Here is a 22455-nt window from a genome sequence, read left to right on the forward strand (position 1 = left end):
AGAAAACTATTATCCAAAATTAATACTTTGTTATAAACTTTCAGAGATCCACCCATCAACAGGGAGAAGTTCAATTGCTGGTAATAAATAAATAAGCAAATAAGTGAATGAATGAATGAATGAACAAACAATTAAAAGCTGGAATAAGGAAACTCCCAAATATTCTGGGATTCTCTGCCTGCTGGATACAAATCATCACTCAATCTTTTCTGGCCCCATATGGGTATTTGGGGGCTGAGTTTAACAGAGTCAGGCTAGAGGCAGGGGCAAAAGAGTGTCAAAAGGATTCAGAGTATTCTCTCAAGGCTGTGCAAGGAAGCTACTCTCTCAGCTGATGGTCACTTTGGACAGCAGTACTTCTTACAGAGTCTGATCAAGTGTGAAACCCATCTTTAATCATTTCCGTATTGTCATCAGTCCTCTTACTAATCATTCTTACTAATGTTGTGTGATGTGGTTTGTTTTTCTCTTTTAATTTTAATACTGTATTTGGTGTGAGTGTAATACGACAACTGGGGAAGGAATAAATAAGAATCGCATGTTTTCCCATTTTAAAAAAAATTACATATATTGCTTTGCTATATGAATACATCTATAATGGTTAATCTTTTTTACAATAAGTCTTTTTTTGCTGCTTATTTTAACAGGTTAAAAGCCTGTTTCCTGCATGCTAACAATATGAACTCTCAAAATGATGCATGGTCTCCAGAACAACCAACTAAAATAACAGTTAAACATAGTGCCTTGCAAGCCTTTTGTTTAAAGTGGTACTTTCCTCTGAATCCTTCAAAATAGGGGATTTCAATTGCCTAGTTCTTTGGGTTTAATTCTTATGGAAAGAGTCCCCAAATTTATCCTTCTATCCACCATACTTCCTCCCACCATTATTGTACCTCCATTACCCTTAAAAATGATATTAAAAAAAATAGTGTCAATTCCATTTTTGCACATAGAAAAAGCAGCATGAAAATGAAAACCAGGGACTCTTGCTAATGAATTTTGTGGCCCTCTTTTCTATTGCAATTTTTAAAAGAATGGTACTTTAAAAAAGACATTGAATGCAAATCTAGTAAGTTTTCTTATCCAGTTGGTATAGTCATTAAAAATTTTAATACTTCCCTTATAGAATTAAAACAAATCAAAGACATTTTTCCTGGTTGGATTAGTTATTCAAAATTTCTTTTTATGAAATTATATTAAAGTTGCCCTCCCTCTCCAAGCTTCAGACACTGTTGTGAGTTGGTACTGGGAGAAGGCCTGGTGAATAGAGTGTAGAATAGTAGCTTTCCCGATCCTTTGGTTTAAACACTATAGTCAAATATTTTTCCATAAAAAAACTAAGCTCAGAGGAATGATATACCATGCAGTGCACAAGGTGGTTGCTGCATGATGATCCATCTGAACAGCTGTAAGATAACTCGACCAGCTAGGATGCTAAAAGAACATGTCACTAGAAATGTGAGCAAAGTTTAAAGGAATGGAGTTGCTGCTGAAGAGATCACTCATTCATCTCCCCCAGTGCCTGTTTTTCACAATCATAACGTTACCCTTGCTTGACAAATATACTGTATAGCAAGTCATAAAGGTCTTAGAACAGGACTTGACCCATTTGAGAGATTTAAACCTCTCTTCCTGGTGACTGTAGCATTCAAGGAGGGCAAAACCACAAGCCATATTTTAAAATAACACTGCTGCCATCCTAGGGGGAGGAAAAGGAAAAAAAAAAAAAAAAAAAAACAACAACTGATGGAACCTGTGGGCAAAAGGAATAGACCTTTAGGTTCACATTGGCCTCGGAGGATTTTTGCTTTTGTCTCAGAAGTTGCAGAGGAGCACCCCAATTTTTGGTTCACATGGACCTCACAGGATTTTTGCTTTTGCTGAAAAGTTGCAGAGGAGCACCCCAATGTTTTGATTTACATTGACAGAGAATTTTTGCTTTTACCTGAGAATTTGTGGATGAGCACCCCAATTTTATGTGCATAAAAAAGTGAGTTAGTTCATGTTAAGTGATTGCCAATGATGTGCATCTGGGGGCACCATCAAAAATAAAACTAGAGAATTTCTCAGGCTGGTATTGCCATATGGACTGGCTTGGTAGATTAAAGTGGGAGTGCTAAAAGGAAGTCCTCCAGGAATGCTAAGACAATTGTGTTAACTTGGCTATATAAGTTTTGACCTGAAGTCTATATGGACAAAACAATATTACTTTTTTTTTTTTTTGCAGAGAATCACTCTAATGTTCAGATCAGTGTAATAGTCTTGATTTTATTGTTGATTTAAAAAAAAAATCTATTAGCTTTCCCATTCCTCTCTATGTTAAGAAAAGCACAATTAAAACAAAAGCCTTAATATTATATGGCTGTAGCTATACTTATACATGGGTATCTATAAACAGATATACATGTATTATAAAACATAAAGCATTTATACAAACCTTAACTTTTTTTACTGGATTTTGTGGGGAGATATAAAAATCGGTGTGATTTTCAAATCCTTTCCCCTTAAAGCAAGAAATACATCCTTGAGTAGCTAAGCACATTCTGGTGGACCAATCTCCCTCATGCTTCTGGTGATTTCTTATTTGTAAACAGTCTTTAATGTCATATATACAGCATTAGCCAGGAGTAGCTGCATTTCTTATATGGACAGATTTGGATATTTGTTCTGTCAAGAGTAAATTTAAATTCCTATAGGCATCATGTAAACTCACTCCCAGGAAGTTTAACAGAGACATCCTCAGATTTCTTTATTAACACGTAATCGTTTGGCATCTAATTTGATGAAAGCTGTCCCAGCCTCTGCTTAATGTTAAGAAATAGATGGAAATTGGAATGCCTCCATATTAGATATCTTTTGCATTTTTGAAAAAAAAAATCATTTCTTGTTCCAAATTAGCAATTAATTGATTGGCTGTGTGCATGTTTTGCCCTCCTGTAGTAATCAGGCCAGGGAGAGAGAGAATGTTGGTGAGATTCTTCTGTCTTTAATTTGTTCTTTTCATAGAAAAACCTGATTGCAATTAGCCATTCTCTTTTCCTGTGGTCACCCATTTTACCTTGTGGGGGAGGAAAACATAACAGACGACAGCCTTGGGGAATTCAAAGACAATTTATCTTTTCCCTATTGGTTTTTTTTTTTTTTTTTTTGATGTGCAGCCAAACTGTTATCAATAATCGTACTGAATTTTTTCTGGGTCAAGACTGTTAACGTAAACTAAGGCCTGTATTAAATCCCTTCAATTACCTTCCAGCTGCCTTGTTATGTATAACCTTGCCATTAACCTGCTGCTCTTCCTCTCCTCCCACCCAACCTCATGGTGATAGCCAAGATGTCCATCTACAAGAGAATGAAAATGGCATGTTGTTTTGATTGCGGACGTTCTGAGCGTGACTGCTCTTGCATGTCAGGCAATGTGCGTAGTAACATGGACACCCTTGAAAGAGCCTTCCCACTTTCTTCTGTCTCTGTTAATGATTGCTCCACCAGTTTACATGCCTGTAAGTTTGAACACCAACACATGATGTTCCGTGTCTTTTGTGTCTGTGGTATTACCATCCCCGTCTTGTGCTGTGCCCTGTGGTTCCTTGTGTTTACAAGGCTGATGCTTTTTCCAATGTCGTCTCTTCTGTGGTCCTTTATTTACCTTTCTCTGTACCTGTGTGTCTGTGTTTGTGCCTTTGGAGTGTCCCTCTCTCGATTTTTTGTGATTCATTAATTTGCTTTGTGTGCTTCTCCACAAAGCAGGACCTAAATAGTGTGGTTTAGAAATGCTTTATTTTTATTTCATAAATGTAAGGGGCAATTGGTTCAACAGTACACCAAACATGATGAAATTGGATGGGGAAAAGGTCCCAATTTAAGGGCAATCTACGCCAGCTCTGGCTTTGAACAATATGCAGTGGGCTAAGGGAGCTTCTCACAGAGCATCTTGACATGCAAGGATGTTTTTATATTCAGCCCCCTTCTTAGTCTTCCATCCCCTCGGATTCCTTCCTCTCCCTGTGAAAGTGGAGCCTTAATGCCTTAAGCCTGGTGATATGCGGGGAGAAAAATAGAGAAGTGATAGTCAGAGATCTAAAGTTGATTCTTGGCTCTAACATCTTTTCATTTCTGTTTTCCTTTGACAAGTCATTTAGATTACCTATGCCTTAATTGATTCATCTGTAAATTGGAGATAATAATCTTTGCTTTTTCTTTTTCACAGACTTGTCATGAGGCAAGCCTTTATGTAAGCTTTATATGTCTATAAATATGATCTATATTATAATATAGTATGGAGGGTCCTCAGGAAGATTCCAAATTCAGAACACTCTTTCCAGTGGGGGCTTATCTGGGAGAAAAAATTCTTAGGGCCTCAGAATTATAATTCCAATTCTAAACAGGAGCAGAATATTTGGGCACTTAAAAAGAAAAGAAAAGGAAAGGAAAATTAGTGTTTCACCATTTTTGATAAGATTGACTCCTTGCAAGGCTTAGTTAGCAGTGTTGGGACCATGACTTGGTTCAATTTATTAGAGCAATATTCACACTACATTACTGCAAGAATATCAGATTTTCACACTGAGGTCAGGTGATATATATTTCAGCCCAGTGGCAGAGCCAGGTATACCACAGCACTACTCATTAGGAAGCTGATAGTTTCCATTGTCAACATTACATAACTCATATCCTTTCGATGACAGAGCATATGGACATTAATTATGTGATCCTTGAGGAGTTTCTGTTTGTTATTTTTAAAAGTCTTTGATCAAGCCTAGGGCTACAGTATCACAATGGCTTGTTTTTTGAATCTCTTCTCCCTTTCATCTTTCACATCCATTTGGGTTGTGAGTCTTATTGATTCCATCCAAACAATCTGTCCTTCTCTTTTTATTCCTATTGCTACCAACCCTTCTGGTTCATGTGCCTATATATGGCTTAAATCTATCTTGGGCAGACAACCATTTTATTCTCCCTATCAGCAGAGATGAGATAAGATAGTGTACACAATAATTAGGATGATCCAATCCTGAGAATGTCAACCAGGAGGATAATTTTATATTTAAGTCAAATCCAGTTTAAAATGGACCTTACTCACTTTAGCTCACAGTTATGGGATGGGACTGGGGAGGTGAAGCTTAAAGCACAGGTAATATGATAGCCTAAGAATAACTTTCAAGGCCTCTCTAATAGGAGAGAAATCCCATTGAGTGGAATGGGGGAGGATTCTATTTCTTTTTACAGTATTTAACACTGAAACTCAGCTCTAAGTCTCATAATATGCATTGCTTACTGGGTTGGATAATATCAGAGTTATTTAGAATAACTGAATTGGGGCAAAAAGTCATCTTCTCATTCATGAGAATACCTGGGAGAGTTATCTCCTCCATAATAATGCCAGCTGGCAAGATGCTTTTTTAAAAAGCTACAGCAAAAAGAAGTTGCAGAGACTGAGAGGAATTTCATTCTGTTCCAATATACAATCAAGCAAAAGCTCAGAGAGGCTTTTTCTTCCAATAATTGGTCTTTAAAGACATCAGGGCAGATCTCACACTGAATTAATTATTTTGTTCATGACCCAAGCAAACTAGAAACCCTGGACTAAAGAAGGTATCATCTTTTTTCCCTTTTATTCCTTTAATGATTAAAAATTATTCCAACTAAAACAATTGCAACTCCTCCTTATCTTCCCTAGACATAGAACTGATTAGGTTGTTTCTCTACTCAAAAATCTCTTGGGTTTCCCTATTGCATACCAAGTAAAGTTCAGATTTTATTGCCTGAAATTTAAGACTCCGCCTATTCTGGTGCCATCCTATCCTTGAGATCTTGTTTCATACAAATTCGATCATGCAATCTTTATTCTATTCAAAATGAAGTTGTAGTTGTGTGAAGGATGTACCAAAGAGGAAGAAGGAGAAATCTATTAGGAGGTGCTAATAATCACATAGGCAAGAGGTAAGGAAGAAAGGTATCAGGACAGGCAATAAGTAGAAAGAAGAGGAGATTGATAAACCCCCATCAGGCCATGAACTTTATCTGGACAAGAACAGTGTTATCTACATTTTGCCAATACCTAGTTCAGTGTGCCATATACAGTAGGTGCCTTTTTTTTTTTTTTTTAAGTGAATTGGATTGATTTTCATAGTAGTGAGGCAAGGAGTCTTGGAGTACACGGAGTTTTGTTTGGAAGGATTGCTATAATTGTTCAAGGGAAAATAATCATCTGCCACTTGATTCGTCCTTTTTTCAGAGCCTCCTGTTTTAAGCAGGGTGAACACTTCTGATCCTAATCAGCTTTTAGATCCCCCAAACCACAGCTAGGACTCACTGTCTCTTTAAATGTTCCCTTTTTACTTGGAAGAAAGGAAACAGCTCTTGTGGTCAAGTCCTAGTCCTGGTCTCTTCCCACTAGACATAGCAAAGTAAATGACTAGCCTACTTTGGAAATGTCAAGGGGTATAATTTCTACCATATCCAAGGAGAAACCATATTTTGGAGCGTTTCAGTAGCATTCCAACTTATCCCAACTTTTGGTTGGGGGGCTGGGTGGAGGTAGGGATTAAGAGGAAGAGAAGACAGCATTTTGGATTATATTGTCCTGTCCACCCAGAAACATCCTGTGCACAATCTCACAGCCCTCCTGTCTCCCCCAAACAGAACCACTGTGGGGAAACGTAGCTTTTGGCTGCACATTGAAGCTTTAACTGGTATTGACAGCTCAGAGGGGATTTTGCCTCCTCTGTTTCACTAGCCTCCCCCCAGTCATCACTCCATCAAATGAAAGCAGATTTCATTCTTCCCTGTGTGAGACCACTCACCTTTGACTGTTAATAATAAGTAAGAAAAATCAATACCAATTCGAGCCCCTTCATGAACCCACATAAGCCTTTCTTCTCCCATTAAAAACTATCCATCTACATGCAGAATTTTACTGGCAATGCTTCAATAGAAATCCCGGGGCTTCCCTAGCCCTGCCATGGGGTCGGCTGGTACCCATTTTGACAGAGCTAGTTGACTCAGAGAATGGTGGTGAGAGTCGGCTTTTCATTAAATATGAGCAGATGTGAAATGTAGAGTGTTTGACGATTAAAAATGGCAGGAGAAGGGCCCTTGAATCAAAGTGAGGTCAGATGGGCGGATCAGATTACCTCTCTTACATTCTTTAGTTGTTCAGAAAATCATTCTGAATTAGTGTCAGCACAGCCCTGATGGGTTTTGCCCTTTGTCTTTTATGCTGGGACTATATTGTTTCCCAAGACACTCATTAAAGGTCATTATACTATTATGGAGCTTGCTTTGGTCACAGTTCCCCAGTTGGGCTGATGTGTTTCTAAGATTATTTAATGCACTTCTTTCTTTTTTTTTCCTCTCCCCCTACCCCCTCTTTTAGTGTCTTTACTCCCTTCCTTCTCTCTGATTCTCACTGTCTTTTTAAGGAAAAGCTTTTCATTTCCAAGACACTTTAAATAGAAAGCCAACCCTCCATTATATGTTTTCTATAGTGGGCATGGAAAAAGGAAATTCTCAGAGGAGTGTGAATGTCTTCAAAGTATTCACAATGTTTGTAAAAATCTGTCTCATTGAGAGATTTATGCCTGTTCAATGTGTATTTTCCTTTTAACATTCTTGAGGAACCAATTGAATGGCTAGCAGTATTGATTCTCTCAGTGAATACCAAAATTTCATCTTAATAAAATAACTTTTTATTTGGGGCATAATAGTGAATTGGATGAGATTTTTATAACATCTCAATATGTCAATATATCTCTATCTCTCTATGTCTATATCCATATATCTATATATAAGCAGACCAAAGTAGAACCAGCTACTGATGAAGAATCATGTATGTTTCAGAATGCTTTGGCCTAAGTAGTGTTTCTCTTAAGTGGCCATATTGTAGTTGCCACCATAAGGACCAACTCCAGGCCAAGTCTTTCCAAAGTGAGTCATTTCTGTATACAGTGGTATGTAAACACTCATTTTTTTGTTTTGTTTCATTAAAAAAAATTTACAAACAAAACCCCCAACAATTTGTGGTTATACATCTCTCCATATTTTCCAACACAAATTTATAAAATGGCCTTTTCTGCTTTGCTGTTTATTCCTATTATCTCAGCCTAACCTAATATTTAGCATAAAGGGACAATTAAAATTATGATATTATGACACAATAGAAACCAGATTGATTTAAACTTGCTGAGATGGATATCGCATGATATTTGTTACAAACCTCCTGTAATGGTCACATTAAAAAAAAAAAAATGAATCATTTAGTTAAGAAAAGAAAACATCTTTGGATGTTTCTTTTGCAGAGTCTCAGCTAATATAAATGTGTGATTACACAGACCAGAGTTTCTATTTACTAATAGCTGAAGCCTACAGAATTACATGCATCCACTTGCAGACTACTGTGCTAATTTTACATGGTGCATGACTTTTGTGGCTCATGTAGATATAACACAAGGGGTCACTTAGCTCAGAGAGTTCACTTGGGGGAGGACAAGTCTAGCATGATAAAAAGTGGGAGGCAGAATGGAGAGTTCATCACTTGGATGTTACCTGTAGCCTTGCCATATAACAAAAATCAACCTATCTTCATCAGCTCTTGGTTTGTATAGACAGAACATAGAATTGACAGGTTGTCAATAGCTTCAAAGGCATCCAAATGAAATAGAGGCATTTTTGAAGTGCACAAATCAGATAAAGAGGAATAAAGGATCTGGAGAATTTGGGGGTGACAACTACTATGAAAATTAAAAAAAGGATATACCATATGTGTACAGTTGACAAAGCTGATTGAAATGGGATGAAATGGAATAAAATGCAGAATAAGTCCATATTTTATCCTCCACTCCAGTGACTCATAATGGTATGGTGATATTTGGTGGGAGTTCCATCAAGCTGGATAGAAGCCTGGGATTAGAAGCCTAGCTTAGCTAAGGGTCAGAAAGGCTCATCACCAAAGACTGACCACAGACAACTGGAGCATCTCATGAAGCCTATTTCCTAAGACCTCATTATTTAGCAATTATATGGAAGGTAGACTCATGTAATTTTCTGAAATGATAGAGAAATTCTTTTCATTCCATTGTAAGGGATTTTTATTCTTTTCCTATATTCCAATCCTGATTCATTTTACTACTGGACAATGAATCTTTTTTTTTTTTTCCTCTGAGGCAATTAGGGTTAAGTGACTTGCTCAGGATCACACAGGTGGGAAGTCAGAGACCAGATTTGAACTCAAGACCTCCTGACTTCAGGGCTAGTCCTCTATTCACTGAGCCACCCAGCTGCCCCCTGGACAATGAATCTTATAAGCTATCCTATTAATAATAATGTAAGTGAGAATCATGGCTAATTCCTAATGTGGATATTGGTTCCTCCAGAATCCTCCTGGGCCTTTTCTTTTTCCTATTTTCACATGAGGGAAGGCATTCTATCACACACACAGATACACAAATATTCATAACAAAAAAAAATTCCTTTGCTAAGATTTCCTTCTTTCTGAGTATACTTTTTCTCTTCTTCCTAATTCCTCCTAAATGTTTTGGAATTTGGCTCTTTGGGACTTACGGGATGGAAAGAGTGAGGTAACTACTAATCTTTCATAAAGTAAAAGAGTCATGAAGGAGCAATAAAATGGTCTAGACAATGGAGCTTGTCAAGATTCTCTCTATTGTCAACCATTGCCAACTCTAATGAAGTAGATAGATGGTTCATCAATTGGCTTTTCTTGGGGGACATTTAGCAATAAATTTCTTCATTTCTTCATATTTGAAAGAGGAATGAAATATATGCTATAGCTGAATTATAGGGGCTTAATAGCTAAAGAAAAGCATTAACAGGTGAGAGATGTATATGGTGGAAAGAAGAACTCAGAACTATTTGGTGATTGTTCCTTACTCTTTGTTCTGGATCGTTTTCCATACAGTAGCACAGGAAAATGACTAGAGTAAGATTTGTCTCTGTGGGGACAAACTAATGTAAAGATGTTGCCTGTATCCCAATGAATTGAGCCAAGCAGAGGGTCTTATGCAAGGTGACGTGGAAATTATGTTTGCATTTTTGTGTCCTGACTATAGCTGGTTGTCATGAAACTCACCCTGACAGTTCTTACCACCAGGCGGTAGATTCTTCATCTTACCTCCTTGGTACGGGACAGATGCTAGCCAGTTAGCTCTCCATCTCTCCTCCTCCTCCACTATTTCAAGTGACAGATGCCAGGGCTGGCTTGGTTTCTACTTGAGCATTTCTGTCATGGCTCTGCCTTGAGCCCAATTCTTGACCTTTACTATATGAAATAAAGTTCTGATGAACAAGCAGAGGTTTGAATCTGAGGAAGCTTAGAGCAAATGTCAAATCAGTCTCTTGCCTCCCTCTTCCACCTGCATAGGGAAACTAGATTAGACCCCAGTCTAGAGTTTACAGCGCCTTAGGCTTTATGGGTCTGGAGAGACATAACTTATTAACAAAGAGTTATTAAATTTTTATCAATTTTACAACACAATGTAAATGCCTCCTATGAATCTACATTGTATTCATTATCATTTAAAACGTTAATTAAGTCAAAGTTGCATTTAATTTCATTCTAAATGGGCCTCTGGGAAGAGGCTTTTAGAAACAGCTGTGGGAGCAAGTAACACATTGAGGCTGGGAAATCCTCCATGCTGCTTTTAGGATGGCCTCCACAACTGATGACTCCTGCCCATCTACAGCTAATTGACTCCGACATGATTGGCCAATGTCTCCAACCCATATCATACAGATAATGCTTGTACAAAGCTAGTTTGGAAACTCTTAGCAGGCACTGCAGCACCCTCTCCCTTCTCCTCACATTACTACTGACATGAGCAGTCATTAGTTGGAGCCTCTGCTTTTAGTCACATTTTATACATCTCTCTTTTCTTTTGCTCCTAATCCCTGGAGTTTCTTCATTTCTTAGTTTGAGGAAGGATCTTGGCCATTTGGCTTCATCAAGTGAAAACCATTGCCTTTTGAGTGAAAAATAGCAGTACAGTAAAGCTTAAAATTATGCCTTTTGATGTGGAATGTATGATCAGAAAGCACATTAAACAAAGACACCTTAAAGGCAAGAAGAATAGATAGTTCTACTTATATATAGTTCTTAAATTTTTGCATGTATTATGGACCCTTTGGTAATCTGCTGAAGCCAGTGAACCTCTTCTCAGAATATTGTTTTATAAATGCATAGGATTAAAAGAAAACTAAATTTAATGAAAATAATATTATGTCTCTTTTTTAAACTATCAATGTTCATGGTTCACCCTGCAGGGAAAGGGGAAAGAGTTTGTAGATCCCGGATTAAGAACTCCCTGGTCTAATGGGATCCACTGAAAAGTTGTCTTCCTAGTCTTTCCCTTTCAGTATAGCTCCCTTGTCTTTTCTTGGATATCCATCATCTATAGCCAATCTACATATCATAACATTCAAAAATTCTGAAGACTTCTCAATATTTGATGAATATTCAGTAATCAATACTTACTAGTTACAAAAGAAATTAATTCAAGAGCTGGGGGGAAAAAAACTATCCTCCTTTGCTTTTTAAATTTAATTAATTGCTTCAAACCAGTTGAATTCTATTAGTTAAATGTCATCGGTTTTATTCTCCTTAACTGACCCAGCAGCCCATTGGGATTCATATTTGCTTACTAACTGCTCAGTGGTATTTTCATCTCATTGTGGCAGAATTTACATATATAGCTGCCAGGCATGGAAATCAACCATGTGGGAGCCATTACACTGGCTATTGGGAAACTTCCTCCAGCTTCTCAAATTTCCTCTAGCACTCTCATCTCAAACTGAGATAAGCAGCTTTGGCTATGTTGGGGGCAAAGGAGAACTAGATTCTCCCATCTCCTTTCCTAAAGAGAGCAGCAGGCTTAGGACTGGGAGCTATAATGAGCAGGTATGTCACTGATCTGGGTCCTAGAATCCGACTCTACAGATAGACCTTGCCTCTGTCTGCTTTACTTAGAACTAAGAGGAATGATTTTTAAATCTTTGTGTAAGGGAAAAAGATATGTCCCTTTCTATCTATCTCAAGGAGACAATATGTCTCCTTATATCTATGGAGAAAAAAAAATCACATCCCATTCAGTTTAAATTTGCTGTAGTATTCAACTACTTCTATTTCAGTGAAAATACAAAACACATTTGTTATGAAGTACAGATGTATGAAATCCTAGGAAGTCATTTGACCTTTTTTTGAGCATCCCCTTACAGTGTTATTTTTTTTTTCTTTATGTGTACAAGATTTTCCTTTGTCCAATGTGTCCTTGTCATAGTGTCCATGTCTGTGACATCATGTGGGCTCTTTAGGGCCAAACTGAGACAGGTGGACTTATTTACATAACCCGTGTCTGGCACACAGCAGGCACTTAATAAATATTTGATTGATTGATTGATTGATATTCTCAGTCTTACAAGGATAGGAAAAGCAGCAACTGAAATTAAGAGAAAGGCAAGAAAACATAGGGGCTGGTCTGGCTGATTGTTGACCTTTTCCTTCTAGGAGCTCTTTCCGAAACTAGAATATTAAATATATAATAAGTAATCAGGCTCCTCTGTCCTCATCTTTAAAAGTATTACCCCTCTTCTTATTCTTCTGATTGAAAAAAAAAATCCAACCCAAGATCAAGAAAGCTGGATAAATAAAATGTAGCAGAAAATTCATAATTATACACATTAATGAATTAGAAGCAAATGAGATATCCCTACTGCTTCAAAACAGGAACATAGACCAAAATGAAGCACAGTGTACCTAAAAAGAGGAAAAAAGCTTATCTTTGTGGATGTTGGAGAGTCCAATCCCCTCAAGATTCAAGAAGACTTTCTTTTGAGATATGGATCAAACTGGGTAGGGAAAAACTTTTTAAAAATCTATTCCTGCTCTTTCATTTTCATGTTTCTAATCTAACAACCATCCTCAAATAGAGCTTCTTCATCTCTTCTTCATGCCATAGCTTTAAAGGGAAGCTACAAGAAGAAAGTTCACTTGTTTCTTCAGCAATCATCCTAGGTTATTATCTACTTAAGTGTTGGACAACCCCAAAAAGCTTGTGGTAATACAAAACAACTTGATCTAAGAACTAGAGACTAGGATACCATGCATTATGAGGATTTTTTTTTTTTTTAACATAAAGAAAACCTATTACCAGAACACCATCACTAGTAGAAAAGGATTTTGGGATCTCTAGGACACATCTTATGATCAGAGTCCTTTATAGGGATAAAAATGATCTCAATTCAAGTGGTCTGCCAGTTTTAAGGGCTTGAAACTATCACATATCACCTAGAAAGAAGACATAATCAATTTCATCCTGTAAAGCCTTATAATGCAGGAGGTTTTGTTAGCCATAGTATGGAATAAAGGATAAAAATATTTCTTGAGCAGGAGGTGGGATGTTTGAAAAAGGATTTTGTCCTAGGCAGTAGATAAAAAAGAATATCTAGCATTTGGAAGCAAGTTGGCACTCTTAAGGTAGAGAAGAAATGAATTACAAATTATTATTCTTGAAGTTTCCCTTGTATTTGTTAAGCAGCTTATGGTCATTTTTGAAAAATTTAAGAGAACTAAGAGACACACTAGAGGATTAAGGAAAGAAAATACTGCAGACAAAAAACGTGGATAACTGATCTAGGAAATTACCATTTAGTATGATCTAAATTCTTTGTGATAGAGTAAATATTAGGAAAAACATCTGGAAACACAATGCTGGGAATAAACTTTGTTCAGTGAAATCACAGTAGGCAAGAATTCCCAACCAACTTACCCAATGAATAGGAGCAGAGAATATATCTAGGATTTATATTAATACAAGTAGAGTATCAGTTATAATAAAATCAAAGAGTTTATTTATTTTTATTTTTTTTTCCAGAGTAGTTTGGATATAATCATTCTCATGTGTCAATTTTTGAAATTCCCAGGGAATAAGGATGTCAAGTAGAATCCAAATGGTTAACCCTCTCCCTGCCATACATGAAAATATATCCTTTTTCAAATGGGTACTTAGCACGGGGCCTAACATATAGCAGGTATTTGATAAATGCTAATTGACTCTTCATATGATCAGAACAACCCAGCCCCCAAACAGAATTACTGAAGGCTTTTTGAAACTCTTCAAATGACTGATCATCATACCCAAACAGAATAAACTTCTGATCTTTCTCTGCTGTTCATAGTCCTCCAAGTCAAGTATTCAGGTCTGAAATCCCTTCTAAATACCTCCCATTATTATGTTTTTTTCTGCTAGATATAAGAAAGATAACTTGCCAGTCAGATTGCCCATAGACTTTTTCTAGGCAGTGTTGATATCTAGATTGGTTCTGAAAAATTTCCTGGTTTTTGTCAAGTTAGAGCTATTTCTTCTTTATTAAGAGATGTACTACTCTTAACACATACCAATGAGAAAATAATTCCTACTAGGCATTTCAGAACCAAAGCTCTAAAAGGAGGTTAATAAATCACAAGGTAGGAACTAATGGAGTAAAGAATCAAAATGATAGGACTGGACACATTAGGAATAAGGGCAAAAAGAATTGACTGAGGTTAAGTTCTCAAAATTTAGGAGCATTCTTGAGCAAAGCATTTTGGGAAATCTTTTATAGATGGCCAAACAAGTCCAGGAAAAGGAGTTAAGGATAAAGATGGTCACCAGGTGAAAGGGGAATTTCCAACAGTTATGACACATAAGAAGATTCTTGCTGATTTATCCTTTGTATGTTAGGACATGGGTTCCTCAAGAAGTGGCTGTGGTTGTTGGATGCTGTACAATGAACTAGTGATATCATCAGCAATTTGGCTTTTCTTTTTAACTCCTACAATGCTAAAAAGACTGAGGAGAAAGCCAGGCAAGTGCAAACTCTGTACTACTTTTACACAGTTGAGTAATAAGTCTGCTGCAGTAGAATGATCTAAATTAAATCCTGGCTCCTCTATTACTGCCTTGGTGACCTTGGACAAATAACTTAACCTCTCATTCCTTCAATTTCCTCATATGGAAAATAAGGAGTTAGACTGGATGACCTTTAATTTCCACTCCACCATTTTCTCTTAGTACATGCACCAAGGGGGACCCTCATCTAATTCTGGTAGTTATTCTTGACCTGTATCACTTTAGACATGTGGTGTCAAACTTCAACAGAAATGGCATCACTGATCCATATATAAGGGTCCCTGTAGGCTGCTGGTTGACATAATTTTTCAATGTAAATTTATCTTTGTTTTATTGTGGTTTAATTTTTTTCTTAAAAAAAATCTATTTGGGGAGTGTTCTGGGCCAAATCTTTGACATTCAGTTTAAACTTCTCAGATTTCCTTCACATATATTTATAATATTTTATCTTCACAGTAAATGTGAAAATATGAGCCCAGATTTGCTCAGTCCCATTCAATATACTAGGAAATGAAGATATAAATGAATTAAGTGAGGTGTGAAAGATAATGTAACTTCTTAGCTGTAGTTCTGGGACTAGCATCCAGATGTTTGGTTTACTATTGCTGTCTACTAAAACATTTATAAATAACAATAATCAACATTTATATTCCATTTAAATTTATTAATTTAAATATATATATAAATGTGTGTATATATATATATATGTATATATAAATATACCCATAGATGTGTATATGCATACATATGTACCTACATATGCAAATGCATACCATCTATATGGACACAGAAAACATGTTACAAAAGTCATAGTATACTTTTAAGTCTCTCTCTTCAACATACTACATATATATAATACATATGTATACAAATGTAATATAGATATTTATATATAAATACATATAGACACACATCTATGCTTATTTCACCAGAGCTTTACAACAACCCTCTGAGATGTTACTGGAGGTATTATTTCCAATTATAGATTAGGGACCTGAAACTCAGATGACTGGCCAGCGAATAAGTTTCCAAAGTGGAATTCACGCTGAATTTTTCAAAGTCCAGCACACTATCCACTATCTACTACCCCACCCTGTCTCCCTTATCCAATGGCTAATATCACTATTGGTTTGGACCTGTGAATATAGTATATTCCTTTGAGGCAGTGATCAAAGAAAGAGGATGTCAATTTTAAAAGATATTTTAGCATGATTTATAGTATTAACGTTTAAGCAATTATTTTATCATAAAATAAGTAAAACAGAACTATTGACACTTCTTGGATGTGATGAGGTAGCAGTGGTGAAGGGGGCTTATGTCAAATAGCTTTTCACAAGTAATGTGATTTTTTATATATATATATATACACATACATACATATATATACATAAGTATGTATATATGTATTCACACATACATATGATTATATTTATACATATATAGAGAAATGTATATGTATATGCTATATGTGTATATATGTATGTTTTACATGTATGTATGTGTATATATATGTATATCTGTATGTGTATACACACACACACACAGAGTTAAATTTGTTCTTGTTGAACTGTTTCAGAATCCATCCACAAAGTGAAAGGGATTAGATGATAATTTTTATAATGTCTTTGAGCTCTACCATGCCTTGGGGTTGTGGTTAAGCTATGATGATTCATTTACTTTCCTGGTTAACTGAGAGTTATATTAAAAGTCCTTTCTTAAAAGAAAACTTTGCAAAAATGGCAATCAGCTTTGCAACTTCAGTTAGTTCAGTCGAGCATTACAGTGAAAAAAAAAATATCTAGGAGCATCTTGTCAAAATTTTCCAGGGCTAGAAATGGAGATAGATCTTGGGATCACATCCTCAGAACTAGAATAGCCCTCAGTGACTATCTAGGCAAAGCCCCTAAATTGACAGATGAGCTTCCCCAAGTCACACAGATAGTGATACAGAGAATGTTTGCTGAGCTTGGAGAATTTTTCTCAACGTTATCTTGATGTTACCTGTTAAATGAAACTTCTAGTATCAACTCATCTTTTGGTCATTTACTTCTTTCTCATAGATGAGGGAACAGGTGTGTATGTGAGGGGGGAAAGTCAGTTTTTTGAGACTTTTGATCAAATGAGTTTCTAGTTGCCAAAAGGGAATTTAGGATGGTCTGTGTGGATTGCTATAGATAAATGGGGCCAAAATTAAGACATGGGGTACAAAACGGAGCCTTATTTATTTAGCCTAATGGATTCTTTAGAGGCTATCACAGTCCTGGTTCCTCAAACCAATAAGAAGTAGAGTTAATTCTACTTATGGAATCCACATTTCTTTTCTTGTTCATTAACCCTTTTTTCACTCTTCTTCCTCAAAAATGCCCAATATATGTTTTGTGAAGTGAATTTCAAATATATTGATATCATATTGACTTGTCAGTTTGTGGAATTATTGTACTCACAAGGCTAACTAAGAAGGAAGTTATGTCAAATTTAGTCAACAAATTAATAAGCATTTATTAAGTGCTTGCTGTGTTCCAGTCACCAGGCCAAGGCCTGGGAATAGAAAAATATGTGTTGGAGGATAAAAACCCCAGGTTCTGCTCTTAAGAAGCTCAGTCTAAAGGAGGAGCTATATTCAAAAATAAAAACAGGAAAATTTGGATATATTTCTAGGGAAAGGCACTCACATGGAGGGGGATTAAAAAAAGGATTTTATAGAATTTTTATAATTTTATAATTTTAGCTGGTGCTTAAAGGAAGTTAGTAGGGCCAGGAGGTAGAGATAAAGAAAAGCAGAATTGCAGGCATGGGAACAGCCAGTTGGGGGGGGGGGGGGAGGGGAGGGTGTGGAAACAAGTTGAGAAACACAATGGTTTTGTAAAGAATGATGAGGAAGTCATGGGTGACAGAGACAGCTAGGTGGCAAAGTGAATGGAGCACTAGGCTCAATACAGCCTCGTGTTCTAGTTGTGTGAGCCTAAACAATTCACTTAGCCTTTATTTCCTCAGTTTTCTCAACTGTAAAATGGGGATACTGATAATATCTAATAGATACTAATAATAGTATTGATAGGATTGATATGAGGATCAAATGAGATTATAACCTCAAAACTGTAACACAGTATCTGGTACATATTAGGTGCTTAATAAATGCTTATTTGCTTCTAATCCACTTTGTTGTATTGTAGAGTATGAGAAGGGGATTTACATGTACTCTTACAAATCCAAATCCACTCAAACTTAGCCAATGTATCTCTCTGTGAGGCTCTCAGGAAAGAAATGATGGTTTTCCAAAGACCTGATTAATGTGAACCAAACAGTTTGCAGGGAAGACAGCAAAATGGGTATTACCCAATACATTTGATTCATTTGTCTATTCATTCAGTAAGGGTTTATAAAGCACTTGAGTTGCCAAGATTCTTCTGGGAATGGCAGAGATGAATGAGACATGGTCCCTATTTCATGGACCTTGGTATTTAGAAAGGTAGGTGAAATCTGTTTTTTGCTCCTGATCTGTAAAGCTTTCATTATGGATTGAATTCAAGGTGCTCACCTGTAGAATACCAGGGTAGAAATGTCTAGTGGTAATTAACTAGGAAAAGCCAGATTGGAAACCAGGGCAAATTAGAACTGGATATATAGAATTAAAGATACAGAATTGGACAATAAAAACCATCTCTTCAATAGCTTTATTTCATTAGATTAGAGAAATGAAACTCAGAGAGGATAAGTCATTTGTAGCACAATATAAAAGCCTTAGTTCTTCAAATCCTCCCATTCAGCCCTGTCTTCCTTCACTCCCATTCCAAAGCTTCAGTGAAGTTAATTGTTAAATGTAGGATTTGAATTCAGGTATTCTCACTCCAGAGTCAGGGCTTTTTCCTTCTCATTTTTTTCAGGAAGACGCCTCTTTCTGAATTCAAATCTATCCCTAGATATTTATTAGTTGTGTGACATCACTAGATAATAAATATCTAGGGCTAGATTAGAAAATCCTAATTGGGGTCATGAAGTTGCAAAAAACTGCAAAAAACTGAACAGCAACAATATATGAAACTTTGGAACAGATGAGTTTCTTAAAGGGAAGAGTATAGGGAGAGAAGAAAAGATAACTGAGTATTGATCCTTGTTAAAAGCAAACAGCAAAGTTCAGGTGTTCCCCACTTCCAGATAAAGAGGTGATAGATGCAATGTACAGATTGAAGCATGTAAAAATGGGAACTAATAGAGCAAACAAAGGACAACCTAAATGATAACCTCCCAAATAACATTTGTTAAAGCATAAATATAGAAGTAATAAATATTTTAAAGAAATAAATATACCAATGATAAATAATTTTCTTTAAAATATTTATTACTTTTATATTTGCTTTTACTCTACATAATCACATTAATGACATGTGCCACAACAGCCCTGAAAAGAAAATCTGTATCTCTGGACTTTCATACAAATAGAATAGAAAAAAGAAAGGATCATTGATATGAGCATATAATTTTAAAAACTAACATCAATTGCTGAGGAAAATGAAGTTTTGGAGTGGTATGTCAACAAATATTTTGATCCCTTATTTGTGACGCTAAAGACTCTTGAGAGAGATTTCTCTTATTATTCCCTTCACTGGAGTTTGAGGGGAGAGGGGGTTGAATGAGAGGGCTTAAGGAACTGAGCCTTTGATACTAATGCTACTAAGGTTTGACTTTTCTGAGGGATAGAATCTTCATCTAAAGGTCAATTTCCCATTGGGGATAACACTTACCCCGTAAGTCTTAAGCCCATGGCCTGGGATGCTCTTTAAGAATAGTCTTTTGGAGATATTTATCCTCAGATATTGCTCATTTCTTAGATATAGACCCATAATCAGAATAAGTCTAGACATCTTAACTTCTGTATCAATATTAAGCATTTTTGAAACTCTACCATACATCCCTCCCCTTTACAACCTTTGATAAAAAGAATCAAACATAAGAAAATATCATTTTAATAAGCAGAGTTAACTCAAGGTAAATTTAAAGAAATTACTTCTAATTTATGCATAATTTGAATTACTGTTACAGAGCATCTTTAATTTCTTTTAATTCAGCATTTATTAAGTGGCTAATATGTATATAGCATGGTATAATGGATAGAGAGCCAAGCTTAGAGCTTTAGAGGAAAACTTGGGTTTAAACCCTGAATTGGACATTACTGGTCATACCATCTAAGGGAAATTACTAAGCATTTTAGTTCCTCCAGGAAACTATTAGAGGCAGCTAGTGGTACAGTGAATAAAGTGAGGGACCTGAAATAAATAAGACTTGAGTTCAAATTGTACCTCATATTTGATCTCTCTCTGCCTTAGCTTCTTCATTTATAAACTGTAAACAATAACAACATAACATCTCCAAGGTTGTTGCAGGGATCAAATAAAATATGTAAAAAAAAAAAAAAAGCATTTTGCAATTCAAAGATGCTATGTAATGCTACGTATTGCTGTAATTTTATTTGTAAAGCAATTGTTTCAGTCCTGTCTGACTCCTTGTCATCCCATTTTAGGGTTTTCTTGGCAAAGATCCTGAAATAGTTTAGTATATACTTCTCTAGTTCATTTTACAGATGAGTGAACTGAGGCAAACAGGGTTTAGAGTCTTGGCTGGGGTCACACAGCTAATAACTGTCTGAGGTTGAATTTGAACTCATAAAGATGACTCTTCCTAATTCCAAGCCTAATGCTCTAACCATCGAGTGCTCTAGCTACCCTTGCAGAGCAATTGGGACCCACACTGATAAAAGGAACTCCCTTGCATGAAATTCCATATGCCAATGTAATCACAGGTTCAATCTCTGCTTCCCCCATTGCTCTCAGAAAAAAATGTAATATTTTTAAAAAGTCATTTAATGCACTGGAAATTGGGTGGTATAGTAAATAGAGTACTTGAACTAAAAAAGACTTAATATTATTATATTATTGTAATTTTTATATTATTTAATATTATTATATCAACATTGTTATAATAATAATAATAACCCAACTTTTATGAGCTGTGCAATTATGGGAAAGGAATCTAAATTCTTTGTGCCTTGGTTTCCTCATCTGTTAAAGGCAGGGAATTGTATTCAATTGCTTCAAACGTTCTGTCTCTTGAGTCTAAGAGCCTATGATCCCCTTACCCACTTAACCAGTCAAAATCATAATATTAAAAATGTATATAGAAGCACCAGTTTCTGTCAGATATTCACCCATTGTAAACTCCTTCTATCTTAATATCTTCATCATATCTTGCTAAATGAAGTTCTTCTTCCTACATATTTGAATCCATTTTCCATTAGTCTAGCCACAGAAAAGTTGAGTAATAGGTTGACATAATTGACTTAAGTAGTCCAACCAGTTGTTTCTCCCTGTGAGGAATGCATCTCTTGGACATCTTCTTACTGTTTTATTTATAGAGCAGTTGTTGTTTCAATCCTATCTGACTCTTTATGATCCCATTTTAGGTTTTTCTTAGCAAAGATACTGAAGTAGTTTGCTATATCCTTCTCTAACTCATTTTACAGATGAGTAAACTGAGGCAAACAGGGTTTCCCTCATTACAGCACAAAGCAATTTTGTGTGTGTGTTTCAGGAGAAAAGAGGACTTCTTTGGACACTTTTTGCTTCCTTCCTTCTACACTTTTCCCCAAAACTTAAAGATAGCAACCATTTTTTTAAGCCTCTGGTCCCCTCGTCTATCACATCAAGCCTATCATTTATTTTTAGTTCTGCATACTACTTCTACCAAAATGAGTAGCCAAATTTTCTCCTTCAGTCTTCTATCATCTCCATGGCTTTTGAGCTTGGTAGTGAGTTTCAAAATTCTAATGAATTTTCTGCATTATAAATTTTACATTCCCTATTCAATATTGCATAGCCTACAATGAATGAATTCCCCCAAATCTTGAGAATTCACGTTCTAGACCTGGGAAGAGCCATAGTCTAACCTTGAAGGATTAAAGGATTCTGAATATAGTTCATGCAGCTAATAAGGACAAAACTAGAAATTTATACCTATTTCTTTTCATGCTAAAGTCATTGTTCTTTGTACTGTACTATGCTGCTTTGGGCTTCAGAAACTAGATGTGCAATGTAGAGCCTGGTGGAAAGGAAAGGAGACATCCTGGATTTTACCTTTGGCCTCTGGCCTAAGAATGGACTTTTTCAAAGAAATTCTTTCCAATGAGACTCCATTTCCTATTGTTACGGATTGACAGCACATGTGTTGTGAATCAGTCAGGCTTCCATCTCTCATTTCTTGGTCCTTGAACCTGGGACCAGAGTACTCAGATTAGAATCATACCTGGGCAAGTCATTTCATCTCTGTGCCTCAGCAACTTCATCTGTAAAATGGTATTGGATGAGGTGACCTGCAATTCACTCCCACTTCTATGGTTATGATCCCCAATACTTGTAGTCTGTTTTTTCCCCTATTCGAGACAGTCTCTGGGTAAAGGAAATCTTCAGCCTCTCTTGATAATAATGGAAACAATTGTACAAGGAATGCCCTTTGGTGGCAGCATGAGCCCTTTTTCATTAGCGATAAAATCTCAATAACTTTT

General features: G+C 36.2%; 1 protein-coding gene across 14 annotated transcripts in view; it reads left to right on the plus strand.

Annotated features, from left to right (window-relative positions):
- The window catches only part of KCNMA1 (potassium calcium-activated channel subfamily M alpha 1), an 891121-nt gene that overhangs the window by 751091 nt on the left and 117575 nt on the right, over nt 1-22455 (plus strand). The window contains exon 19 of one of the 14 annotated variants that reach the window (XM_051982042.1): nt 3327-3500. The exons of the other annotated variants lie outside the window; for them this stretch is intronic. Within the exon in view, the coding sequence (XP_051838002.1) occupies nt 3327-3500 (174 nt within the window). The remainder of the gene's footprint in view (nt 1-3326; nt 3501-22455) is intronic. 14 annotated transcript variants of the gene reach the window in all.

The sequence above is a fragment of the Antechinus flavipes genome, chromosome 2 (assembly GCF_016432865.1).
Source record: "Antechinus flavipes isolate AdamAnt ecotype Samford, QLD, Australia chromosome 2, AdamAnt_v2, whole genome shotgun sequence".
NCBI lineage: Eukaryota > Metazoa > Chordata > Mammalia > Dasyuromorphia > Dasyuridae > Antechinus > Antechinus flavipes.